We start from the raw sequence: 23451 nt of genomic DNA on the forward strand, positions 1-23451 counted from the left end.
ACGTCGGCGGAAGCCGCGGAGGTTCCGGGTCACGTGAGACGGGCACTTTGAGCATGTTGCTGTGGAGATTGGGGGGCCGGTGCACCGCCTGGGGTATACTGCGCACCCCGGCACAGAAAGGCCCCAGCTGGGCGGCCCGCCGAGGGCTGAAGGGCCGGAACCCGTTCACCAGCGGCCAGGAGGATGAGTGGCGGAGCCGCAATAAGACCGTCCTGACGTACGTGGCTGCGGCCGCCGTGGGGATGGTGGGCATGTCGTATGCCGCGGTGCCCCTGTACCGGCTGTACTGCCAGGCGAGTGCCAGGGGCCACAGGGAGCCACAGCGAGGGGCAGGGGCCACAGGCAGGACCATCAAGGGTTATACACAGCTCAAGTAATCCATACCTTCCAAGTGTCCTTGTTTGGTTTGACCAGTTCCGTTTTGGGGGCCCAAATCCCTGATGCCCCCTCTCTCCTCCCCCGATGCCCCTCTCTCCTCCCCTGATGCCCCTCTCTCCTCCCCTGATGCCCCCTCTCATGTAGGAGCTCAGTTTGTATCAAATGAGTGTAAATAAAATACATAATTCTGTGTAATATTTTATACATGGCAGGGGCTGGCATCGGAGGACGCAGAGTGTTTTATCAGGGCAGGAGGCAGTGCCAGGGGGCAGGAAGGTCCTTCAGAGGTCACATGACATGATACCGGGGCAGGGGGCAAAGACAGAGGACAGACGACATTGTATTGGGGCAGGTGGCAGTGCCAGATAGCATTGTATTGGGGCAGAGGGCAGATGACGTATTTTTACCGTCGGGACGCGGTGGTGGCAGCGCCGGATCAGACCTACATGCCGTAGATCACCCGTTTGGCACTCAAAGGGTTTTCTAACATACAATCTACAGGGCCGTATAAATCATGGAAATCGTTTTTTTTTTTACATTTTTTTTCCCACTTTAAGCTTTTGATGGCGACCGAGCGGCAACCATGGAAAAAAAATTCTTAAAGCGCGTTAATAAAGGAGGCTGTTTCATTGAATTCATTCTAAATTGACCTAGCATTTTCTTACTCTTCCAGGCAACCGGCCTCGGAGGGGCAGCGGTGGCCGGACATAACTCGGAGCAGATCGAGACGATGGAGCCCGTGAAGGATCGTGTGATTAAAGTCAATTTCAATGCAGATGTACACGCCAGCTTGCACTGGAATTTTAGGCCTCAGCAAACAGAAGTCTATGTACGTCCTTTTACTTATCAGTCACTTGATGGCTTAACTTACGCTGGGTAGTCCGATCGCAGGTCCGTGTAAAATACAGTATATATAATGGATTTTGGGACTTGTAGTCCGGACCTGCCAGAGGCTCGAAGTTAAAAAGCTTGACTCTGGCTTTAAGGATTCATTCTGAGACCTGCAGAGGTGGCCTAGCCCAGGGGGTATGACGGCAATTACACCCCCCTGGCCAGTCCAAAATTGTCCACAAAGGGCCAGTCCGACCCAGAACAGAGTCAGACTGGCCCTTTGTGGACATTTTGGACCGGTGCTGGGAGGCAGAAACACAGCAGGGTTGTGTAACGTGATGTTACGTGACCCTGCTGTGAAGCCAGAAAGAAAGCTGTGAGTGTGAGTGTGTATGTATGCTAGAATGAGAGTGTATTCATAGGGGTGTGTGTGTGTGTGTGTGTGAGTGAGCATGAATCTGTATATGTAGGTGTGTGACGGACTGGGTAGGTATGTGTAAATGTGAGAGTGTGTAAACATGTGGGTTGTGTTTTGTGCAGTTGGCTTGTCGCTCCTCTAGTCTACCTCGATACTCAGTGAGAAGTGAGCAGTCTACGAGGTATTTTGGGTAGCAAACGTCACATATCTGCTTTTTTTTTTAATGCTACGGTCTTGTTTCTCCGTTTAATTTTCAGGTGGTTCCAGGTGAAACTGCACTAGCTTTTTACAGAGCGAAGAACTCCACAGACAAGCCAGTGATTGGGATATCCACCTACAACGTGGTACCGTATGAAGCTGGCCAGTACTTCAACAAAATTCAGGTACCGGAAGGAGAACCCTAAACCCTTAAGACACAGCCAACCTACTCACTTGCTGTATGTATGTATGTATATATATATATATATATATATATATATATATATATATATATATATATATATATATATATATATATATATAATGAGCTGTTGGTGTGCCTCAAAGGTTCTTCTTTGAAGGTGTTGTTGCTCCCTAATTGCTTTATACTTTACAGCTTTCCTAATGACCAGAAATACTTGTGATCTCCCTGCATTGTATTCACTATGCCAAAAGGGGGCAGTAGAGCACAGGACTGTATGCAGCCTTTAGCGGAAGTAACCTTACGATATCATAAAAGTTTCGCTGATTGACATGCAGGGCAGAGTGGATTTTGAGCGACCGCAATAACTATTTTGTAAACCTAATAACACTTTGAGTGTGGGAGGCGAGCTGTGCGTAGAATGCGCTTGTAAATCACGATTGCAGTTTCTTCTGGGGAAGACCGAGCATAATATTAACCTCGGTGGTCTTCTGTACGAAGGTGATCATACCTCCTTTTAGCCTGTTTTCTGGGTAATGAAGTTACGAAGCATCAAAAGCTGGAGGGCTGATCAAAAATCTAAAGTATTGAATATAAAGAATATGTTTTGAATGTTTTTCCTCTCGATGAGAGACCACAATCCTCAGGTGTACATTTCAGAGCTGAGGGGCTGATGTGGTTAACAGCAAACAATGGTCGGCATCTAAATCCTCTGTAACCTTTAGGAAGACAGACCTAAGTCTTTGTGGGTTTGCTAATCTGACTTCAGATATTAACCCCTTGACTGCTAACGACGGGATGGTGCCATCGCTAGCAGTCCCAGTCAGGTGCTAACGACGGCACCATGCCGTCGCTAGCACTCTCCTACCTTGATGGAGGTCTGTGGACCCCCATCACCACCTACCCTGGCGATCTGCCCCTCATATTGAAGGGCATCACTGGGACCACCCGATCCGGCCGGTGACGTCGCGCGTAATGACGCGATGACGTCACCGCGCAACTTTATTAATAACTGACAATTGTCAGTTAAAGCTGTATGGGGGCATGCTGCTCAGATGCCTGTATCTCAGGCATCTAAGCAGCTACAGACCCCCAACATATACCGTTGGAAAGGTAATCGCCTCACCTTTCCAATGGTATAATGCGAATGTGAAAAAAGAATAAAAATAATTAAGTTAAAAAAATAAAAATACAACTAAGACCTCATTTGCTGCGGCTGGGGGTGTAGTTTCTAAAAATATATAGTTTTGTTGGCATATTTTTACATCCCGGGCAGCTAGAGCTGTTTAATTGACGGCAGCCATGCATTAAATTTAAAGATGTCTTTTGTGATAGTCTAATAAATTTAACTTTTAGCTATAAAATATTAGAAAAACACAGTCTACTGTTCTCAATTTCTGTTTATTTTAGACCGGTTACCTACTACAAATATTTAGCAACACAGCTTTTGATATTAGAGTTTAGAAAAATAACATTACGAACTAGTTTTTATTGAGTCGGAAGTGAAAAATTGCACTTTTTTCCCAGTTTTGGCTTTATTTTGCAAACCTAATGAGACATACACATATAAAAATGGTATATTTGGAATCTGCTGGGTGTGCTGAAAAAAACAATATATGGTTTGTATAGTTTATTCCCAAGAAATTTACTTCTAAACGCGTTTAAACGTGAGATGCACCAAAATGCCGAAAACCAGCTTAGCACCAGGGTGGGAAATGGCTTAGCAGCCAAGGGGTTAAGATGTGTTATTTTGTACCCCCCCCTACAGTGCTTTTGCTTTGAAGAGCAGAGACTGAACCCCCACGAAGAGGTGGACATGCCAGTGTTTTTTTACATCGACCCGGAATTTGCCGAGGACCCCCGAATGATAAAAGTGGACACAATCACGTTATCTTATACCTTTTTTGAAGCCAAAGAAGGTCACAAGTTACCTCTCCCTGGCTACAACTGAGCAAGTTCATCCAGCCTTGGCGTGTTTTCTGTGCTTCAACATGGAGGACAACACAACTAGAGTATATTTATTTGTAAAATACAACTACAGGACCACGTGGGTGCGTTTCTACAAGGTAGCCATTGCACATGTCTGTGTACCATAAGAAGCCGTAACGTGACCCTGTCACTTACTCGGTCATGTGATTGAGTAACTCCTTGGAATGGACGTTAATTGGAATCAGTGGATCGTTGAGTAAATCGAGACGTCTTATCTTCCCAGTGTGTGGTTTTGGACCTAGGACTTTTGTGGTGGATGGAACAGCTGTCATAGAATGGGGATGCGTGGAGCAGTGCTCCCCGTAAAAAGGGAGCAAATTCCTTACTGGAATTATAGGATTTTAATCAAATTGAAACGGCTTTTAAGATGAATAAATATATTTACATAAGCTATATAGTGCTTGTGCTTTTTGCCCAACTGTATCAGACTTTTGGTTTACACTAACAGGACAGTGCACTCAATTAAATCAATGGGAGTCCATGTGAGTGCCTCTTTAGACCCCCTGGACATCACGTTTGCTGGCTGGTGGGCGATGACTATATGAGACAATTTGCATGTCCTCACCTGCAACTCACAAAATCTGTAGAACAATAACCTACGGGGAATGGGCCAACAATTCCATTGTTCTCCCCTCTGGGGTTATCATTCCTTCAGGGAGCGTGTAACCAACCTATAGCTCCTTGTGTAATGGGTGTTCAAATGAAATAAGAGACCCTAAAGAAAGGTCGCAGCCCTCATCTTAGGCCAAGGATGGAGCCGGTTGGAATAATAAAGTGAGAAAAAAACAAAAAACTAAATAAAAGTAGTCAGCGTCTGATGGCTAGGGCCACGTACCCATTCATAAACCAAGAAACACACAACTATTAGCTATTATTAAAGTCATTTAATCCATAAATTAGGTGCAAGGACAGAATTAATCTACAAAAAATATATAATCTATTTTCCTCTTAAAGTTTGGATACAACCAAGAAACAATGTTTCTATATTACTGAATGCTACCTGTAACATTAAACAGTGTTGTGTCTGGAGAGTTCGTCCATTGCTAAATCATATGCTAAAACAGGAAATGTCGATTAAAAAAAAAGTGAACTATTACGAAATATAATTTTTTTTTTCAGTTCTCAGGTTAATATGAAAAATATTTTTTCTGAAAGATTGACTTTTTGCGTCTTTAACAGACGATACATCTTCGTCGGTAACTCATTTATACCTTTAAGTGCTAATTTCTAAAACTTTTTTGTGCCTCGGGTAGCTTTGTGTCCAAAAAGATAGAAAAATAGAGAAAAAAAATAATAATTTATGCAGGCGAGGCTAGGTAATTGCTAATAATCAGCAAGAAAAAAAAAAACAACACATGTGATACAAGAATCAACTCATTTCTTTTGATTTTAAAGCTTCCAATACGGACAAAATTTGTATATCCAGGAGGTATTTTTTTCTTGTACAAATATATGAATTTTACATATTTTTAAGAAATATTCCTTTGAGGAGTTTAACCGTTTTAGTTAAATATAGTTTCTTATATAGTTTGTTTATTGTGCGTATGATGGTCGGGGCAATTTGCTATTAAAGTGTCAGCTCCTGGGGCAGTGAGGATTCAGTAAGAGCTTCTGTTGCCGGTGAGTCTGTTGCCGGTGAGTTTTTCCGCCATGTGCGGGTTTAGTGTTTCGTCTCCTAGGTTTCTCGTCATTGTAATGGTACCGCTGCAGAAAAACATCAAAGGTAAGTAGAAGTAGTAATATCAACAGTAATGAACGAAGGTGCGCGCCAATATAACAAAAATTAATATTCTTTCTGGGTCATGGAAAATGGTGCATACCTGCCAACCGCCCCGCTTTCCACGGGACAGCCCCAAATGTTAGGCATCGCACCGCCAAGCTGCACATTTGTTATGTTTGTTGCAGGCAGTGGGGATCATGAACTGGTTGGAGAGTCTCTGATCTCCCCTGACTGGTCCAGGGAGCTGTAAAGTCGATGGGGGTCTTTATCGTTCCAGCACAGACCTCCATTGCAGCTCCCATGTGGCGCTAAAGCTGAGCACCCCAAGGTGGCTCTTCGGATTTGGTTGAGGGGCAGTCCGGCCACTGGCCCTGCCCCTCCCCGCCTCCAGCCCTGCCCTCACCACCTTGGCCACTCCCCAACAAAAAGCTCTAAAGGGTAAACCCCGTAGGGCAATAAGGAGGCACCCCGGCAGCTTATTGCCCTCGCTGCGTATTAGTTCTACCAGGTTATTACCGATTTTCGCTGCCTTTGCGTTCCACTGCGATGTGTCGATTTCTTCATAAACAGTACTAGAAAAGAAATACGGGATCTTAATTTTTTTAAAATATATAATAGAATAAATTAATAATATTATTAAATTCATAAATAACTTTTGCATACTTTTGCATATCTCAAAGTACTCAATCGCTATTTAAAGCTGAAATCCCACGAGAAAAAGAGAACATTATCCTGAATCCAGACTTTTAACCAAAATCATCCGTTGTGAACAAAACGCACGCAGATTACTTACTCCGGTTCGTTCTTCTCCACGAGAGGATCAAATTCCAGGAGCTCATAATAGTTTGGTAACAAATTGTCTTTAGCTGCGAGGTAAAGGAAAAAAAATAGTAATTGCGCATATTCTGGAATTGAATTTCTGGCTTTTTGGGTTAACTTTCGCAAATAAAATCTTTATTATGTCACACAACTTTATTCTTGAAGAACCAGAAACCTTTGTGTCTATGGTTAAGGGGGGGGGGTTAATGCTGGGCTTTCCGTTACCGTTCTTACCTGATTTACCGTTCACTTTCTGCGGACCCTCACTAGGTAACGGTACGAGAGCAGGGGGCAGACTAGTTTCTGCCGGGATGAGAGGCGCGGATACGCACATCTAAATGAGAAGGGAATTAATGGTTAATGACGTTAAAAAAAATAAAAACCTGAATAAAAATAGTGTCATAAGGTGACCATATACAAAAATGTGCTCTTTATGGCTCTCAGACTTATATATACTGCCATTGAACGTACACAATGCAAACATTGAACTTTTGGAACATGGTAACCCTCCCGATGACATCATCGTGCCCGGAATGTACCGGTCTGTTTGATGAGACATTGTCATGGAACCAGTGTATGTTGTGTCAATAGAATAGATGAATATCGTACTGAATTTATTATGTGTCACGGTGGAAGTCGTTGAGCACAAAGTTAAGGCCTCTCGTTGTGGCCCGAATGCGCCGTTGGATTGATCTGGACTCCTCGGCGCATCCAAAGAGAGGTGGTAGGATGATCGTTAAGTCATGGCTTATTCACCACCGCAGTGCTTAAGAGACGATCTGTGTCATCGGAGATACCTGTTCTCCTCCCGGCCACCACTTCGAGAGAAACAGGGTGTCACCAACGCCAAGATCTGGGATTGGACACAAATGCACCATTTGTAGCCCTTAGCTGAAACATTCTAGCTCACAAAGCTTAGAACCCTGGATGGAATGTCCGTGCCGCTGTCATGGAGCTCTTCGGATGTCTCACCCAGCCTGGGTCTTGGTCAACCACTAGTTAGCTGAAGTCGCTTGTTCCATAAATTACTTATTGGTTCTGGGCCTAATTTGAGATACTAGATGGACAAATTAAAGCAATAGCGCCCTAGCCCCATCCCGTGTTAGACCCAACTTTGCATTTGTAAACATTTTTGAGGGTCCAACTCAACCTTTCATGAACAAAGCTGAGCTTCAGACTCACATTATCATAGATGTGTCTGGGAGGAAGACTTGAGACCTGCTCCTGCGCCCCGAACATAAACCTGCGTGGATACATCGATAGAAAGCCATAATTAAACCAGCAGAACCAGTCTTGTTATATTTCCGTCTTTTGATTGTCCAAAGCATCACATGACAATAGTCACAAATTACATTTCCTCCTAACTAATCAATGGTTGTTATGTACCTTGGAGCTGAGGTCAGATGTTTCTACAGAATTATTAATTAAAGCCCTGATGCGCAGGGTACAAGAGGACAAAGTCTACATTTCAAACTGAGCTTGGATTTTCCAGATATGGACTCAGGTTTTTGCCCCTACACCAAGTTTGTACCCCTGCTTTTGGGGGAACTACCCCAAATTTGAGTGGGAATGTACGAAATGACTAAAAATATGATCTCTACTGTTGTGTTGCCATATTTATTATTCGGCCATACTCACGGTGTATTGACGGCTTCCGTTAATTCAAGCAGATCCATCTGCGGATACATGAAATTATTTGGTGGGGTTGGAGCGGCTTGCGCGCCGTAAGCTGCAATCACAACAAAGATGTAAAGTTACTTAGTGGTTAATGCCCTTCTCTGCTAGCTCTTGCTGTGATTTTATTAGCGGATAAAACATCTTCTGTGACGCCGTTTCTTCCAGCATGCAGGGCAAGAAGGTCTAAAAAAGCAAAACTGCTGTTGAAAAAAAAATGTTTTCTCTATGAGCATAAACCCCGGGTTTTATCTCATTTTTCTCCAAAAAACTCCCTTTATCTGCAGCCCTGGAAGCGGCCATTGTTATCAGTCATGTGATGTTTTGGGTGACTTTCCCGGCTCAGACACCACACTGAGCTAATGCTTTATGGCAATGCTAATGAAGTCTGTTCCTCCATAGACTTTCAATAGTCAGAGAGTCAGGCTGGGTGATTAAGACTGAGCCATTCTATTGTCTCCCACAGGCAGTATGATAAGGAGTCGGGGTGTTTGTCTAGTAGATCGGGGCTCGGATAACAGAGCGAGAACTCAAACAAACGGCTGATATGCAGCCGCCTGAAAACATTATATTATGGGGCAAAAACTGGTTTAAAAAAGAAATATATTTTGAAAATGTTTGAAAACGTATTTTTAATCTGATACTAATAACAAAGACAATTCGGTGGTGAGTTTAAACTTTATGTGACCGATCTGCTTTTATGAGGAGGAAAAAGGCACCCAGAACTACAGCCAAGTTAAATATTTGCTCTGCTGTGTAAAGAAACTCTCCTGGCCGCAGGGAGCCTGAAGACCAAAACCCTCGGCAGCTGAAAAATTATTCACCTGCCGCCTGCCGACAGTCACCGCACCTATAAATTCGTCATTAATTCATATCAAGCCACCGGAGAAGAAAATGAAATCCCTGTGGCATCGGACCAATTTTTTCTGATAAATGTTGCTTTAATCGTCCCATAAAAATAGGAGCGGGTCCACGGGTAGTGAGTGGGATAATGGGTGGTGGACTCTAGCGGTATATAGTCGCTTATCGTGTGCCCTCCGCCTTACTAGACACTAACGCTGTAAGAGAGGCGCGCAGGACAAGAGAGGAGAATAATTCCATCTGGACAGATCGATGTTCCACAATTAAAAAGATTGATTCCCCTTCACTGGTGACAAGCGGGGCATTTCTTAAAAACTGGTTGACATGTCGGTCAAGTTCAATGACCTTCCTGATGTTGAAAGACATCGATCTCTCTACAGAGTGCAAATTGTATGCGTGATACACCTTCAATAGAGCTATCTATCTATCCATCCATCCATCTATCTATCTATCTATCTATCTATCTATCTCTATATCTATCTCACTATCTATCTATCTGTCTGTCTGTCTATCTATCTATCTGTCTATCTATCTATCTATCTATCTATCTATCTATCTGTCTGTCTATCTATCTATCTGTCTGTCTGTCTATCTATCTATCTATCTATCTATCTATCTATCTATCTATCTATCTATCTCTATATCTATCTCACTATCTATCTATCTATCTATCTATCTATCTATCTATCTGTCTGTCTATCTATCTATCTATCTATCTATCTATCTATCTATCTATCTATCTATCTGTCTGTCTATCTATCTATCTATCTATCTATCTATCTATCTGTCTGTCTGTCTGTCTATCTACCTATCTATCTATAAATGTTATAAACAGACAGCTAGTTTTCAGAATATAGAAGCACCTAATTGAATATAGCTGGAAAGAATGGTTATAATAGCTAAAGGGACAATCCAGAGTCCCAGGCAGCCTCCCCAACAAGCACTTTAATATGCATTATTTAATCAGGTAATAAAATGAACTTATTTGCCTTTAGAAGAAGCTGCAGTACAACGCCCCCTCCGTTGTCCCATTACCACGCCGCTGATTGGCTGCTTGAATCAGCGTCAGGAAAGCGCTTCCGTTAAAATTGATGGAATCGCTTTCCAAGCCGGCACAACGGGGGCTCGTTGACGCTGGCAGCCACGGCCCCCTCGGGCCCATCTGCAAGCCAAGTAATTGGTAGCGCTGGCATAACCTCGCGCTTACCTGGAGTTTGAGTGGGGGCAGGTGGTAACCCTCGAGCAGGGAAGTAATCGTGGGATAACGGGAATCCAAACTCGGGAACTTGATTCGCAGGTTCTGATAAAGATTCAAGGTCGATGAGTTCACTGGATGGAGCCGACGGTTTTCTCTCGTCTGCCTGCAAAAGACATCAAACGCTAATTTCGACCAATTTCTATCATTTATATAATGCTTCCCAATTATTACTCATCCCTTTGCTCTGTTAGAAGGTATTCCCGCCATTCAAAAGGTTGGGTTTGTTGGATACCAATTATGAGCCATGGGGGGGGTAATGAATTGTGTTTTCTTACCACCGCAGTTTCAGCCTTTCTGCTCTTTTCTGCTGCCTGGTGAGCTCTAGTCCGAGAAAATCTGTAAAAACATACAAATTCAGTAAATTGGAATTGTTACATCCAACAAGACGCTATATAAAGGTGAGCGGAGGTTAGACTTTTACCTCTCGTATCTCAAGAAGACATTGTTCAAATCATCGTTCACTTGCACCAGTTCCACGATCACTTCTTCATTCTGCACGGTCTCCAAAAGAGCTAGAATTCTCTTCTGCATCTCCCGACATGTGGCGTGCAGCTCCTGGCCAATCACATCGAAGAAGAAAACAAAACCATAGATATTAGAATCTATCATTAGAATTCTAGAATTGTCTGTGATACTTCAGCAGGGTCTGGGGCGTGATTAGAACGTCGGGGGCTCCGTATTCCCACAAGTGCCACCTTTTAGGGCAGCTGCAGGAGGTGAGTGGACCCGGCTGAGTAGGCTTGTTGTTCCCGATCACGTTCTGGACTCTTTATTTAGTTGTATCAGCATTCAATTCAGCGGACAACTCGCCAGCAGAACCTGTAAATTGCTTTGACCTTGGTCATGGTCCTCTCTAACCCGTTCGACAGCACTTAGCAGCATGCAGCGTTCCTTGCGTTAAATTTGACAGAACACATCTGTCAGGAAACACCGATGAGTTCCAGGGCTTGTTGAACCTAGAAATAGTCAATAGCCAAGATCATGACCGTAGAACCTTTATCACGACTAAATAGATTGAGATACGCTGCTCGAGCTGCTCAGACTTTCTCTCCATGCCGGTTATGTTCCGTTGCCGAGAGCGAGGTGGAGAGCGCCTTGTCTAAACTGACACGGATAAAATGTTAGTACGGATCAAATCCTTCTGTGCAAGAAGCCGGCTTTCTCTACGGGCGCTTTAAATGTGCCGAGAGGAGCGAGAGGAGGGAGTTTTTAGAGATGAACAGAGATAAAGATGAGGGTGGGAAACATTAGATATCATTACTAATAGACAATAGGAGATACATACAGACGCAGCGATGGATAGTAACCATGAGGAAGAACTTCATTTACATAGTTACATAGTTACTCAGGTTTAAATTAGAAGCCAACCCTTCCAAGTTCCCCCATCTATTGTTCCAGAAGAAGGAACAGAACGTAAATGAGTCTTTTATCCGATATTGCCCAGGGCTTTACAAGGGGCTGGAAGTGTTTTCTCCACCATTTTTTCAGATTTGGCCAACATTTTGGTCACTTCTACAACCTTATGGGGCCACCATGTCTTGAATCTCATGTCTTGAGTTATCCTTTATACTTAGTACTTAATTAGGGCAATACAAAAAAAGATGTAAAGTCACGTAAGCTTTTAAGACCTTAGAGGTCCATTACTCAGATGGAAGTCCCAAAAGCTTATCTAACTTTACATCTTGGCCCACTGTTGACCCAATAAAAGGTATCCATCATGACCAAAGACCCATTGTTCTTCTTGGGCTGATAAAGCAATATACATTTCCCTGATATGAATGTCATATAAAATTCAGTGAGTTCCAGTTACTAAATGCAGAAGTCAGAACATAGCTGATCCATCAGTACCTGTAGAAGACTCAAGTCGTCTGGGCTCTCTTTTCCAGGCGTGTTCTCGAGTAGTATCTCAGACATGACCTTTAGGTTCATATTCACCATGTCCAGTTCACTGTACAGCTTACCGATCTGGGTGAAGAAGCAGAGGAAGGTCACGTGACCACATTGGATCTCAGCTTCCCTCGGTTATGTAGGCACCAGATAAACATTCTATTTAAGAATCCTTCCAGAACCCGCCAGCTTTCGCCACCTATATTTATAAGTTTCTCTTATAGTAATGACCCACACTCATGCTATAGATACGTTGCATCGTATGATACCTGCTCAGGAGAAAGGTTCTGTATGGTTGGCGTTGGGGTTGAAGGTGCACTTGGAGACTTGGTTTCCTGCAAAGACAAAAGTCATTAAAAGTGGAAAAATAAAGCATTTTAATTATGTCCAGAGTGGGTCCTCCGTGATGAAGACGCATTTAGAACGTGATGTCCCTGTTAGTGTAACGGTCAGGCGTCCCAATACTTTTGTCCATATAGTGTATCTCGAGTAAAAAAATGTAAGACTTTTTAAGACTTTTCCCATGATTTTTCAATATATATTCATTCTATAAAAAAATGCCCAATCCCATAGAACAGGTCAAGGTATTTTTCAGTTTACATCCATGAGTTTGAGCCCCGGAGGCAAGACCATTCTCATCGCTCCACCGACGATTTCTCACACCGCGCTTTTTTTCCAAAAAAACAATCTTTTCCTCTTGTAGCAAGTTTGACACAAAATGGTATTTGTTGGAGATTTTATATTAGCTGCTGTACCTTGTCTTGGCTCTGTTTGTAGAGCAGTAAAAATACAGCACGCTACGGATGGTTATCATTCTACTCGTAAAATATTATCGTTGAGAAGGCTTCTACCAATTAAAGGTGCTGCAAACACACGTTGTCTGTATGTGTAGATCTAATATAAACCGCGTTCTGGTTTTTGCCCCGTAATATAATGTTTTCAGGTAGCTGCCTATTAGCCATTTGTTTGAGTTCTCGCTCTGTTATCTGAGCCCCAATCTATTAGACTAACACCCCAACTCCTTATCATACTGCCTCTGGAAAACAATAGAATTGCTTGGCCTTAATCAACCAGCCGGACTCTCTGACTAATGAAAGTCTATGGAGGAACGGACTTCATTAGCATCGCCATAAAGCATCAGCTCAGTGTGGCGTTTGAGCCGGGAAAGCCACAGAAAATATCCAGATCTGTAGATAAAAGGGAGTTTTTTGGAATAAAATTAAATAAAAACAGAGTTTTGTCAACACGACCAACATTACTGTATCCAGCTCTGGGGGTATTTTTATTTTAGATGCATTTTCTCTTCCCTAAAAATCATTAAATAATTTTGTGAATTTTTCAATGGTTAAAATGAAGAACCACCAGGGAAAACCAAAAAAAATATATATATATATTTTTTTTTTTTTTTTTTTTTTACAGGCACATTAAATTGAAACGCCTATAAATTACTTACTGATCTAATTTTCCGTAGAAGCTTGTTCTATAAATGTGGGCCTGAAAAGGTGAAGGATTTAATCCTGCAATGATTGCTGTTGGAAGATTGGATCATCCCAGACCGTGTTATGGGGGCAGTAAATGTGCCAAAATTGAGAATTTTATTGCTTAGGTGCTGTGGGCCGGTGGCTGCAATAAGCTTGTCTGTCCAACGCCTCCCAGGAATCACACAGCTGATGCCCACTCAATGCCATTTATATCATTTTACAGAGAGAAAAAAATAAAAAAATAAAATAAAAAAAGAAAATAATAATAATAAAAATAATAATAATAATAATAATAAAATAATTAAAATATAATGAATACTACTGATTTAATTCCCATCTGCAGGGATCTGTGTTTTTATACTGGAAAAAAATGGGTTCAAATAACTGCAAAGTCTTCTTTAACCCCTTGAGGACGGCACTATGGGTTTCCTGGTCATCTCGGCAAACCAGTTCATCGGACGCCGACAATAACATGCAATTAAGGGGTTATTTCTCAGATATTGGGGAGAAACCCATAGATTCAGCCAGGCAAGGCAATGGCTAGGCAGCCGGAGATTTAATATAGGTGGGTAATAAGCCTATTACCGACATACATTCCAAGTGTCCTTGTTTCATTTGACCAATCCCTCTTTGGTCCCCAAATCCCGGTGCCCCTCTTTCCTCCCCTCTTTTCTAGATGCTTGGACTCTTTGCTGGGTATCACAGGGTTCTACAGCCTGGAGATTAACCCTTGACAGTACATTTTTCTAGATTTTCTGCATAAAATTTCTCTTACATAATAGAAACCGCACTCCGCTCCACTCCAAAAAGGTAATGCGTCAAACATCATTTCTCATAAAAAAACGCGCTTTTATGGAAGATTTCACAAACACTTTAAACTCACTTTCTGAGCCAAGAACTATTATTCCTACAACAAAGAAACCTAATCCTCTTAATGTCTAAATCGGTACAACTTGGAATAAAAGGCATTCACAATCCGCCCAATCCACCGCTGCCGTCATTAATAAAGTAAGATCTCAGAGATTGTCTCAATCATTGTCTTTATTCCTGTCCTCCACGTCCGGCAGAGGTTAATTCCGAATGTATATTATTTAAAATCAGATTAAATGGGACAAATCCCCAGGGATACGCAAGTAATTGACGAGACAACGCGCAAAGTCGTACAAAACAGCTTTTTTATGCCTTCCTTTGAAAAATGTAGAAATGTACGCATTTCCCGCGAACGATGACATCACTGATCAAACAAACATAAAGCAGGAACAGCCAAAGCAATGGTTATTTAATCTATATTTATGGAATATAATTCAACATTTTATAGAACGATCCTTACCAATTTTCAGCACAGTCATTGGCTTTCTTCACTAATTCTCAAGCTGTGAGAAGTGGACCATCGATGGTCCTTCAAACTTTGGAAGGTGGACCTTAGGAATGAAACGCTTCGCAGTGCTGGATAGAACTGTTTTGTTTTGGAATTATATGGGTTTTAGTAACGATTCAAAGATTCTATTCTGCATATAATGAAATTTGGCGGATTGGGGTCTTTGAGTGTCCATCACCTTTCTAAAAAGTTGTCCGGGTACAAAACCATCGAGAACCATTAACCGAAACAACATTAACGTTGGCTGAAGTTACATGGAGGTGACATAGTACAACTTCCAAGGGCCACAGTAAGTATCCATAGATATATTATATTACAGGGGTGTCCAACCTGCGGCCCTCCAGCTGCTGCAGGACTACATCTCCCATACTCCTCAGCCGGCCCCTTAGCTGAAAGAGCATTGTGGGAGATGTAGTCCTGCAGCAGCTGGAGGGCCGCAGGTTGGACACCCCTGTTTTATTACTTTCTAGGGCTCATGAACAATCAGTTATTGGATACAAATGTTTCACTTGCTCCTTTTCAGCTTGATATCTTTTTAAATGCTCAATTATGTAGAAATATATATTTTTATATATATTTTCCGTAGAAGCTCCTTTAGCTGGACATTTTGAGATCGGATACCAAACTCAGCTCTGAATTTATTGAGGAAGAAACACATAAAAGTAAAATCTATTTTTAATGTTTCCTCCAGCAGAAATATTACTTACAGTAAACGCCACGGCTGGTCAGACAAGATAAACAGGATCTAATTACACATCCTCGCACACACGCATAATGAACGGCTCCTAGGAGCCATAGGTAAAAAATGTTCCGACAACCTGCAGGCATGAGACAAGCGTAACATATACAGGCGAACGCCGTCACCCAGGTCAACAGCCGTCAGGGCGTAAAGCGGCTGTTTCATTTTGTGTGTTAAATTATGCTGTGTGCACATTGTGTAGCATGTGAAGGTCACGGCGGTGCTGCATCAAGGTCACTAACAGGTTGGTGGACCCTAAGAACTGAACTCTAAGAGCTTACAATCCAGGTGGGATCCATGGTGTAATGATGGAGATCCTGATTTGTTGCATGGCTGGGGCAATGGGGGTTCTTGCTGGTTTTTGCTGTTGGCTACTCCTTGAGCCATACGTTGTCTATGGGTGAAGGCCATATCTGGGTGCTCTTTGGCTTTGACCTGGAGTCGCCTGGTGAAGCCCTGCTTCCCGAGTCTCCAGGTCACTTTCCGCTTTCTCTGGGCAGCGGGGGGGTTAGCCATGCCCACTACCTGCCCAAGCTACCCGGTGGGCCGCTATCGCACATCGTTCCATAGGCACCATAGGCATCTGCCATTCCAGCACATCAGGTGCTGCAGTGTCCGGCCACCAGCTGGATATCCCCGGCCACCAGCTGGATATCCCAGGCCGCCAGCTGGATATCCCCGGCCGCATGCTACGCAAGCATAAAAATGTAACGAGCCGCCGGTTACATCGAGCCGTCAGCCATGCCTAGAACATTAGGCGGCCGCCGGCAGCAAAAGCACCGTGTCAGTCTCATTATCGCCAGTCCGGCCCTGAAGGTAAATACAGTTAATAGGTCTACGCAATCAGCTTGTAAATACGCTTTATACGATCGCATACCTGCTCCGTCTCCAGGGATATCTCTCCGTTAGGCGGCAGGGACGGGAACTGAATTCCTTTCTTTATCAAATCCAGGTATACCTCTTTTACCTCGGTAGCATCCACGCCTGGCAATGAGCCTGTGGACCACGTCTGTCACAAAGAAACACAGCGCAAAAACACTGAGAAAAAAGGTGAAAACACAGATTCGTGTGCAGAATCCGCCCAAGATCCCGATCTTTACATTTTAAATTAAAAAAAATGCAAGCTGCGTATGTTAAAAGACAGTATAGATAATGAATTATTTGTCCATGGATTGTATACGTTGGCTTAGGTAAAGAATGAAAGAGAAAAAAACATAATAAAATAAAAAAAATGTAAAAAAGCGTCTTTAGTAAATTTGTAAATAAGCTAATTTTTGTTTATTTTTGTTTGTTTGTTCTAAGGACAATTAAAATAGAATTATTGATGTCTCTTTAAAAGATAAATAATATACTTTAAAGTCATTTTTTCCGCGTAAGCCGCACCTTTATAAAGTGGAGGATCTTGTTTTGAAAGCTGAGCGGCAGATTGTATTTGGGGTTTAAGAGTTTCACAAGGACGTCCCTGCAAAAATCTTTCTTCACCACCAAGGACTGGAAGGACGGTTTACAGTTCTGCATACACATGTCCAAAAGCTGGTAAAAATAATAATAATAAAAAAAATAAATAAAAAATAAATAAAAAATCAAAAAAAAAAATCAATACATGCCAATAAATATTTCCATTTAATCTGAATATCCAAGATTAAACCATTTCAAATTATTTTAAATTACTAGTAATGAAAAGATGATACAATATTGTGTGTCTCTTACATTTTGGTTTTGATTTAAGATCTAGAATTCTAAATTACGGAAATTCTGTTCTAAATTATCTTTTTTTTTAATAATTATTATTATTATTATTTTTTTTTTAATTAATAAGCGTTTCTAGTTTCTACGTACAGAAAGACTCAGACGAACTTCCTTTTGATTGTAGTTTTTCCCAATTCTTTTCTTGAAAGCTTTTATGGCGTCCTTTGGCCTTAAAAAAAAAAAAAAGACAAAAAAATCTAAATAAGCGGAAAATATAATATAGAAATGCAACACAATCCTACGACTTATTAAATACTTACCCATCTTCAGTAGAGTTTATGACATCACAGATGTTAAAGAACTGCCCCCAGTCTGCTGCACGATTCGACGAAGCTGTGTTAATTTCTAAAAAAAAAAAAAAAAAAAAAAAAACACACAAAAAAAAACATAGTAAATAATTATAATAATACTAATAAAAATAATAATGATAATAATAAATCTGAACAACAAAGTAGCTTAAATAATTATCAAAAAAGGAAAAAAAACTGAATAATATTAAAAAAAATGTCTGGTATAGAAAATATATACAAATACAAAACATTTCACAGAATTATTATTATTATTTTATTTTTTTAAGGATTAAGAATTGATTGTAACAATCAAAAAACAAGTCTTCTTAAGGAAAGGATGAAGAAGGTTTTGTTAACACCCACTACGTATATTGCAATTTCACTGAGGGACGTCGCCGTGGAATGTCCCAAGTTTCCGAAAACAATTATTGGCGAAAGAACGGACTGGAAATTTCATATCAAACGGCTATAAAACTGATCCCTGGTTATTTGATGTTCTTTTGAGAAACAAACCCAATAAACCTGGACACAATTTATGAATTGTGATACTTTTCAGTATAAAAAAAATATTAGAGTTCTAGAAATGAAAAAAATATTGGAAAACATCTATCTCTTAGTGTTGGTTAAAGGGCATCTATTGTAAAAAAAAAAACAAAAAAACAAAACAGAATTGTGTAAATAAAGTATGAAGGTCTAATGGATTTGCCATTAGGCTTGGAAGGGTCATTCAGCGGAAAGATCTATGGAACGCGGCATGGTCCGGCTGAAATCGGTGGAAACTTGTAGATAATAACTTTACTGCTGGGTTCCTACAAAGTTCACCCAAACTTCATCATAGCCAAAAGTGCTCTGCTTGGCAGGACTTGATGGTAATAAGGCTGAGATGTTTCTGCTTGGCTGTACTCGTGTTCAGCTGGGTTGGATGAGTTGTCCTGCATGTTGGTAACTCTTGGGTAGACTCTGAAGAAGATCAAAGTCTCATAAATCAAAGGAGACTGTCTCACGGTAAAAAATGAAGAATATCCATGACTGAAGGACTCTATCGAAGAGAGTCAGGGATCTTCTATGAGATGAGACTAAAGAGTCTACCAGTCTCCATTGGGCTCCAAGAGCCGGAGCAATAACTGTGTCCAGCCGCCATGATGGTCTACCATGAAAAATCCAGGTTGAGTAATTGATTCAGCCAAACATACAACATCCAACCAGTCATATCTTAGACTAATGTTCCTCTCTAAGGTCTGGTTCCACACGGTCTATGGCGACCTACCAAATCAGGGCCCCTGAGCTCAAAATATAAGCCAATTAAGTACTTTTTGTATTTTGGTTGTTTTGACCATTCTTAGACTTTCTCTCATCTCCCAATGGTCCTAAAGAATGTTTCCTTATCATTAATTCCCCTGCAGCGTGGCCTTCTAGTCTCATACCCGCATAGCGATTTGTATAAAAAAAAAGACATAGTGCCAAACAGATACACAATCAGATTTTACGACCTTCCCAGCCCTCGTGGAAGCGAAGACTGATTTATATCAGAGGTGATTATCTCTGGGCAAGACGTAAAATGCTTCTAACCGAGTCTGTTCACCGGAAAGCCAAATCACCACCGCAGGGAGACAGATTCACTACAGGCTCCAATTTATAGCGGAACTAATCAGCACATAGAGTATCAATCTGCGTGCCGTACCGCCGGCCCGGCCCTCGCTTTATAAAAGATAATAACCCCGCACCTTAATGCTTCTTCGCAAAGAATCTGATACATTTCACAAAGACGTATCAGGAACAGCATCACGGATTAACCTTGTAAAGAACAAACCGCCAATGTCCACAGCTCAAGATAGGAAGCCAACCCTTGAATGACGGCACGGTACGGCATGGCCTTCACCATGGCTGGTCATGAAGGAACGTGGTCATACCTGGAAGCTTCAAGGTCATACCAGGGCAACGGCCCAGTTCGTTTTTAATGACACCCTTGCGAGGGTAGATTTTGATATTCATCGCTGTCCACCCGGCAACTTAACTAAAGATTCCCACCCGCCCCTTCGGGATGTCCACCCTCTAGAGTTGGCCAAAAAAAAGGTAATTTGTTCCCCAGTCAAAAAAAAGTCAATATTCGTCAATATCCCACGACGTCTACTTTTTGGAAACCCCACTCAGGAATGTCGGCGGCTGCGGCGTTAGGCCAGAAACCTAGAATATCTAGAATACCTAGAATACCTAGAAGTCTGTCGCCATGACGCCCTTTGCGTCATATGATCTTCAAGTCGTGACTCACACAACCGCCATGAAGTCAGAATGGACACAGCTTTAATTCTGCAAGATTTAGCATTTTTCCCATCATATTTCTTGATATTAGTGAACATTTTTGACCACCAAGGAGCAGACGGGGAACCCAAGTCTATCTAAGACCGAAGGGGCAAAAATCAGTTGACCTGGTGCTTTTTCCTTTAAAAAAAAAAGAATTTTACAATTTTTATCTCAATTTTTTAGGGTGAATGTAGGAAATTCTCAATTTTCTTTTCCTTTTTTTTTCTTTTTCTACCCTCCAATAACTTTATTTGCTTTCAAAAATGCATTGCGGGGTATACAATAATATATATATATATATATATATATATATATATATATTTCTAGCTTATTAGATCCTTGATATCTTTTAGACAAATTATAATTAGCGTATTACAAAAAAAATTAAATAATAATTAGCTACCTGGTATTATCAGAAAATTGTATTTATAGGAAAATGACTGAAATCCTCTTAATTTGCCCCCTCATTAGTGTAATATTTGTACGCGTAAAACGCGCAGACATGTAAACGGTGCAAATTGCACATAATTAATGTTTTTAATGAACGAGCACAAAAGACCCTCCTGTGATTCGGAAAACGGGTAGAAAAAAAGTCAGTAGAGGTCTTTCTATTCATAGAGTAATTGGCCTTACATAACGTGGCAAAAAAATAATATTTACAACAAGAATAATTAATGGGTTTAACCCCTTAAGGACAATGGGCGGTCCCTAAACCCATTGAAAACAATGCTTTGTCATTAAGGGGTTAAAAGTCTGGATTTTGTCGCTGTTCGGCAGGCGAAGTAAACAATTTTCACAAAATAAAAGGAATTCATAAAAAAAAAAATATATATATTTGTAAAATTTGTTTAATGTTCTCACATTCCGGGTCCTTCTTCGGATAAAGTGTTAATTAAATGACATTGATAAAAGAAACATAAAATGTTGCTGCTCTGATACTTTTATCATTACTTCTCCGAGTTTAACCAATTAATGAATTGTTTCCGTACTTTTTAATTGCCGGGATTCAAAGATTTGGACGCCCCATTAATGGGCAATGGGCGGTCCCAAAGCCCATTGAAAACAATGCATTTTGAGCCCGTACATGTACAGGCTTTGTCATTAAGGGGTTAATAGGACACTTGCATGATGTTTTTAGCCGTTGGGGCGTTATTAGTAAATGACCCCGGGGGGAGGGGGGGTAAATGTAATCATTAACGGGCTTATAAGCTTCCTGATTTATGAGGCAAATGTATGAAAAAAAGGAAGGGCATTTGGGCGAGAGGGCATTTAACAAACATCTGTGTTTAGACAGCATGCGCATGATTGGCTGCGGCTACTCCGATGGACTTCAGTGGGAGCCCCACTTCCATTGACTCGAACGGGAGTTCTACTGAGCATGTGCAAGGAGCATACTCAAGTATGCTGCCTGCTTTCAGTTGTGGGCGGGGCTACATGCAGAATTTTGTTTGCACAATACCTTGCAGCTCAATGCAGATTAACCCTTGGATTCCGAATCGATTTCAATGCGGAAACCCTTCGGTCACCCGTGTTTTTTTTTGTCGGCGCCTGTATCCTCCTAAAGATTCTTCAGGCTGCTGGGTCACTCATCGAGGGTGATAACTCAAACTCCTCAATAAGGAAGTCGCCTCGAAACCAGGCTACTGGCCCACAGCTCTCCCTACTCACCCAGTCTGCCACTCCAGCGTGCTGTCGGGCATCTCCACCCGGCGGCCACAGACTGCCACGCAGATCAGGCATGCGCACTCACAGTTTTTGGCGTCCGTTGGCCTTAAAGTGCCAGTCCAGCTCTGCCCTTAACCCCTCCATAGCCGGCATGACATGGCAGCGAGACTTGGATACATTCCGCCTCCGTGTTTAGTGTAAACAACCAAGTCCCTTTATGTAAAAGTCACTTTGTTTCTAGTTTGTTTTTATATAAATATTTACACTTCTGCACCTTTAAGGTCACCTGGGATAGCTTTTTATTCCCCCCCATCCACATTTGAAGTCCGTCCAGCTTACTGCTTATATATACAGCATATTTATTACAAAGGAGGAGAAACGTTAGAAGGAGAGGCCAGAATCTAGAACGCTAGAGGGTCAGAGGCTGAGATGGAATGAAAGGAAGTTTAACTTTACTGAAAAGTGGTAGATATGTGGAACAGCCTCCCAGCAGAAGTGGTAGAGGGTAATACAGCGAAGGGATTTAAACATACATGGGATAGACATACGGCTCCTGAATCTAAGACGAGACCAACGACTGATTAACGTTTAAGTCTTTAGCTTTGACTTTAAAAGGAATGTAACAATGCGTGTAAGCGTGTAGCAATGCGTGTAACAGTGCGTGTAACAGTGCGTGTAAGCGTGTAACAATGTATATGTAAAGGTTGGGGACGGTACTTGAAATGTTTCGCGCTGATCTGGGAGCGAGGCGTACAGAGTCCGCTCTTACCTATTAAACGCCCGACGTGGCTGCCAAAAGGATCCTTGGAGTTCTTCGCGAAAGACATGTTAGCCCCAAAACGAAGCCGCCCCGTACATGAAAGGGTTACGAGCGAAGCCTCGGGGGGGGGGGGGGTATCTGAGCGCGGATTCCAGGAGCGAGACGCGGAGGGTGACCCGGCTCGGGAGAGGAGGAGGAGGAGGAAGGGGTTAATAAGGAAGAGACAGGTACTCGGGTACACAGATTGTGGACTGTGGCCGTCACGTGGTGCAGGTGTTATGGAGACGGCGGCGGGGAGGAGGAAGCTGTCGAGGACCCGACTTTCTAAATCAAGCGAAGCCGAGGGAGAAAAAAGGGAATTGCACAACGCGCAGGAGCTTCCGTGCACTACGATGACTTCGCTGATTGTATGATGTCATCATTCTCTACACAATCTCAACACAATTTACATCGGAATATTAACCCTTTAATAGCCCATCATGAAGATTCTATGTAGTGACTCGCCAAATGTGTTACTCTAATACCGCCCCCCCCAGGAAACCTTGACTTGTCATTATTTAAAAGATTCACTTAATTGGGACACCTGAATTCAAGCAGGGATATCGACCATAACGTACTGGGGGGCAAAAGCCCCAACTGGGAGTCTGATATATGATCACACCAGGGGGGGGATAGGACGGAGGCAGCGACTGACTGTGTGACCCGGAGAATCTGCCCCTTCACCCTGAGACTGGGGCAAAAGCTCTGAGACTCCGGGGCAAACCGTGAGCGTCAAGGAGATTAAATCTGTGTTAAAGTATGTTCTTGTTAATCTGTAGACACAGCAGCAGACCCCCGCAGAGAGCTTTAGTTC

General features: G+C 42.1%; 2 protein-coding genes across 2 annotated transcripts; one reads left to right on the plus strand and one right to left on the minus strand.

Moving 5' to 3' along the window:
- On the plus strand, positions 1-4409 carry LOC128471338 (cytochrome c oxidase assembly protein COX11, mitochondrial). Its single transcript, XM_053453256.1, has 4 exons — positions 1-293; positions 1052-1207; positions 1885-2010; positions 3796-4409. The coding sequence occupies exons 1-4, from the start codon at positions 54-56 to the stop codon at positions 3976-3978; spliced, it is 705 nt and encodes a 234-aa protein (XP_053309231.1). The 5' UTR covers positions 1-53; the 3' UTR covers positions 3979-4409.
- Positions 4410-4885: 476 nt separating this feature from the next.
- TOM1L1 (target of myb1 like 1 membrane trafficking protein) lies at positions 4886-23033 on the minus strand. Its single transcript, XM_053453772.1, has 16 exons — positions 22608-23033; positions 17843-17927; positions 17673-17751; positions 17217-17366; positions 16711-16842; positions 12505-12570; positions 12197-12313; positions 10770-10903; positions 10624-10684; positions 10298-10451; positions 8194-8284; positions 7738-7798; positions 6790-6889; positions 6530-6602; positions 6253-6308; positions 4886-5720 (listed from the first exon to the last, which is right to left on the minus strand). The coding sequence occupies exons 1-16, from the start codon at positions 22663-22665 to the stop codon at positions 5704-5706; spliced, it is 1434 nt and encodes a 477-aa protein (XP_053309747.1). The 5' UTR covers positions 22666-23033; the 3' UTR covers positions 4886-5703.
- Positions 23034-23451: the final 418 nt, after the last annotated feature.

This window comes from Spea bombifrons, chromosome 13 (assembly GCF_027358695.1).
Source record: "Spea bombifrons isolate aSpeBom1 chromosome 13, aSpeBom1.2.pri, whole genome shotgun sequence".
Taxonomy (NCBI): Eukaryota; Metazoa; Chordata; class Amphibia; order Anura; family Pelobatidae; genus Spea; species Spea bombifrons.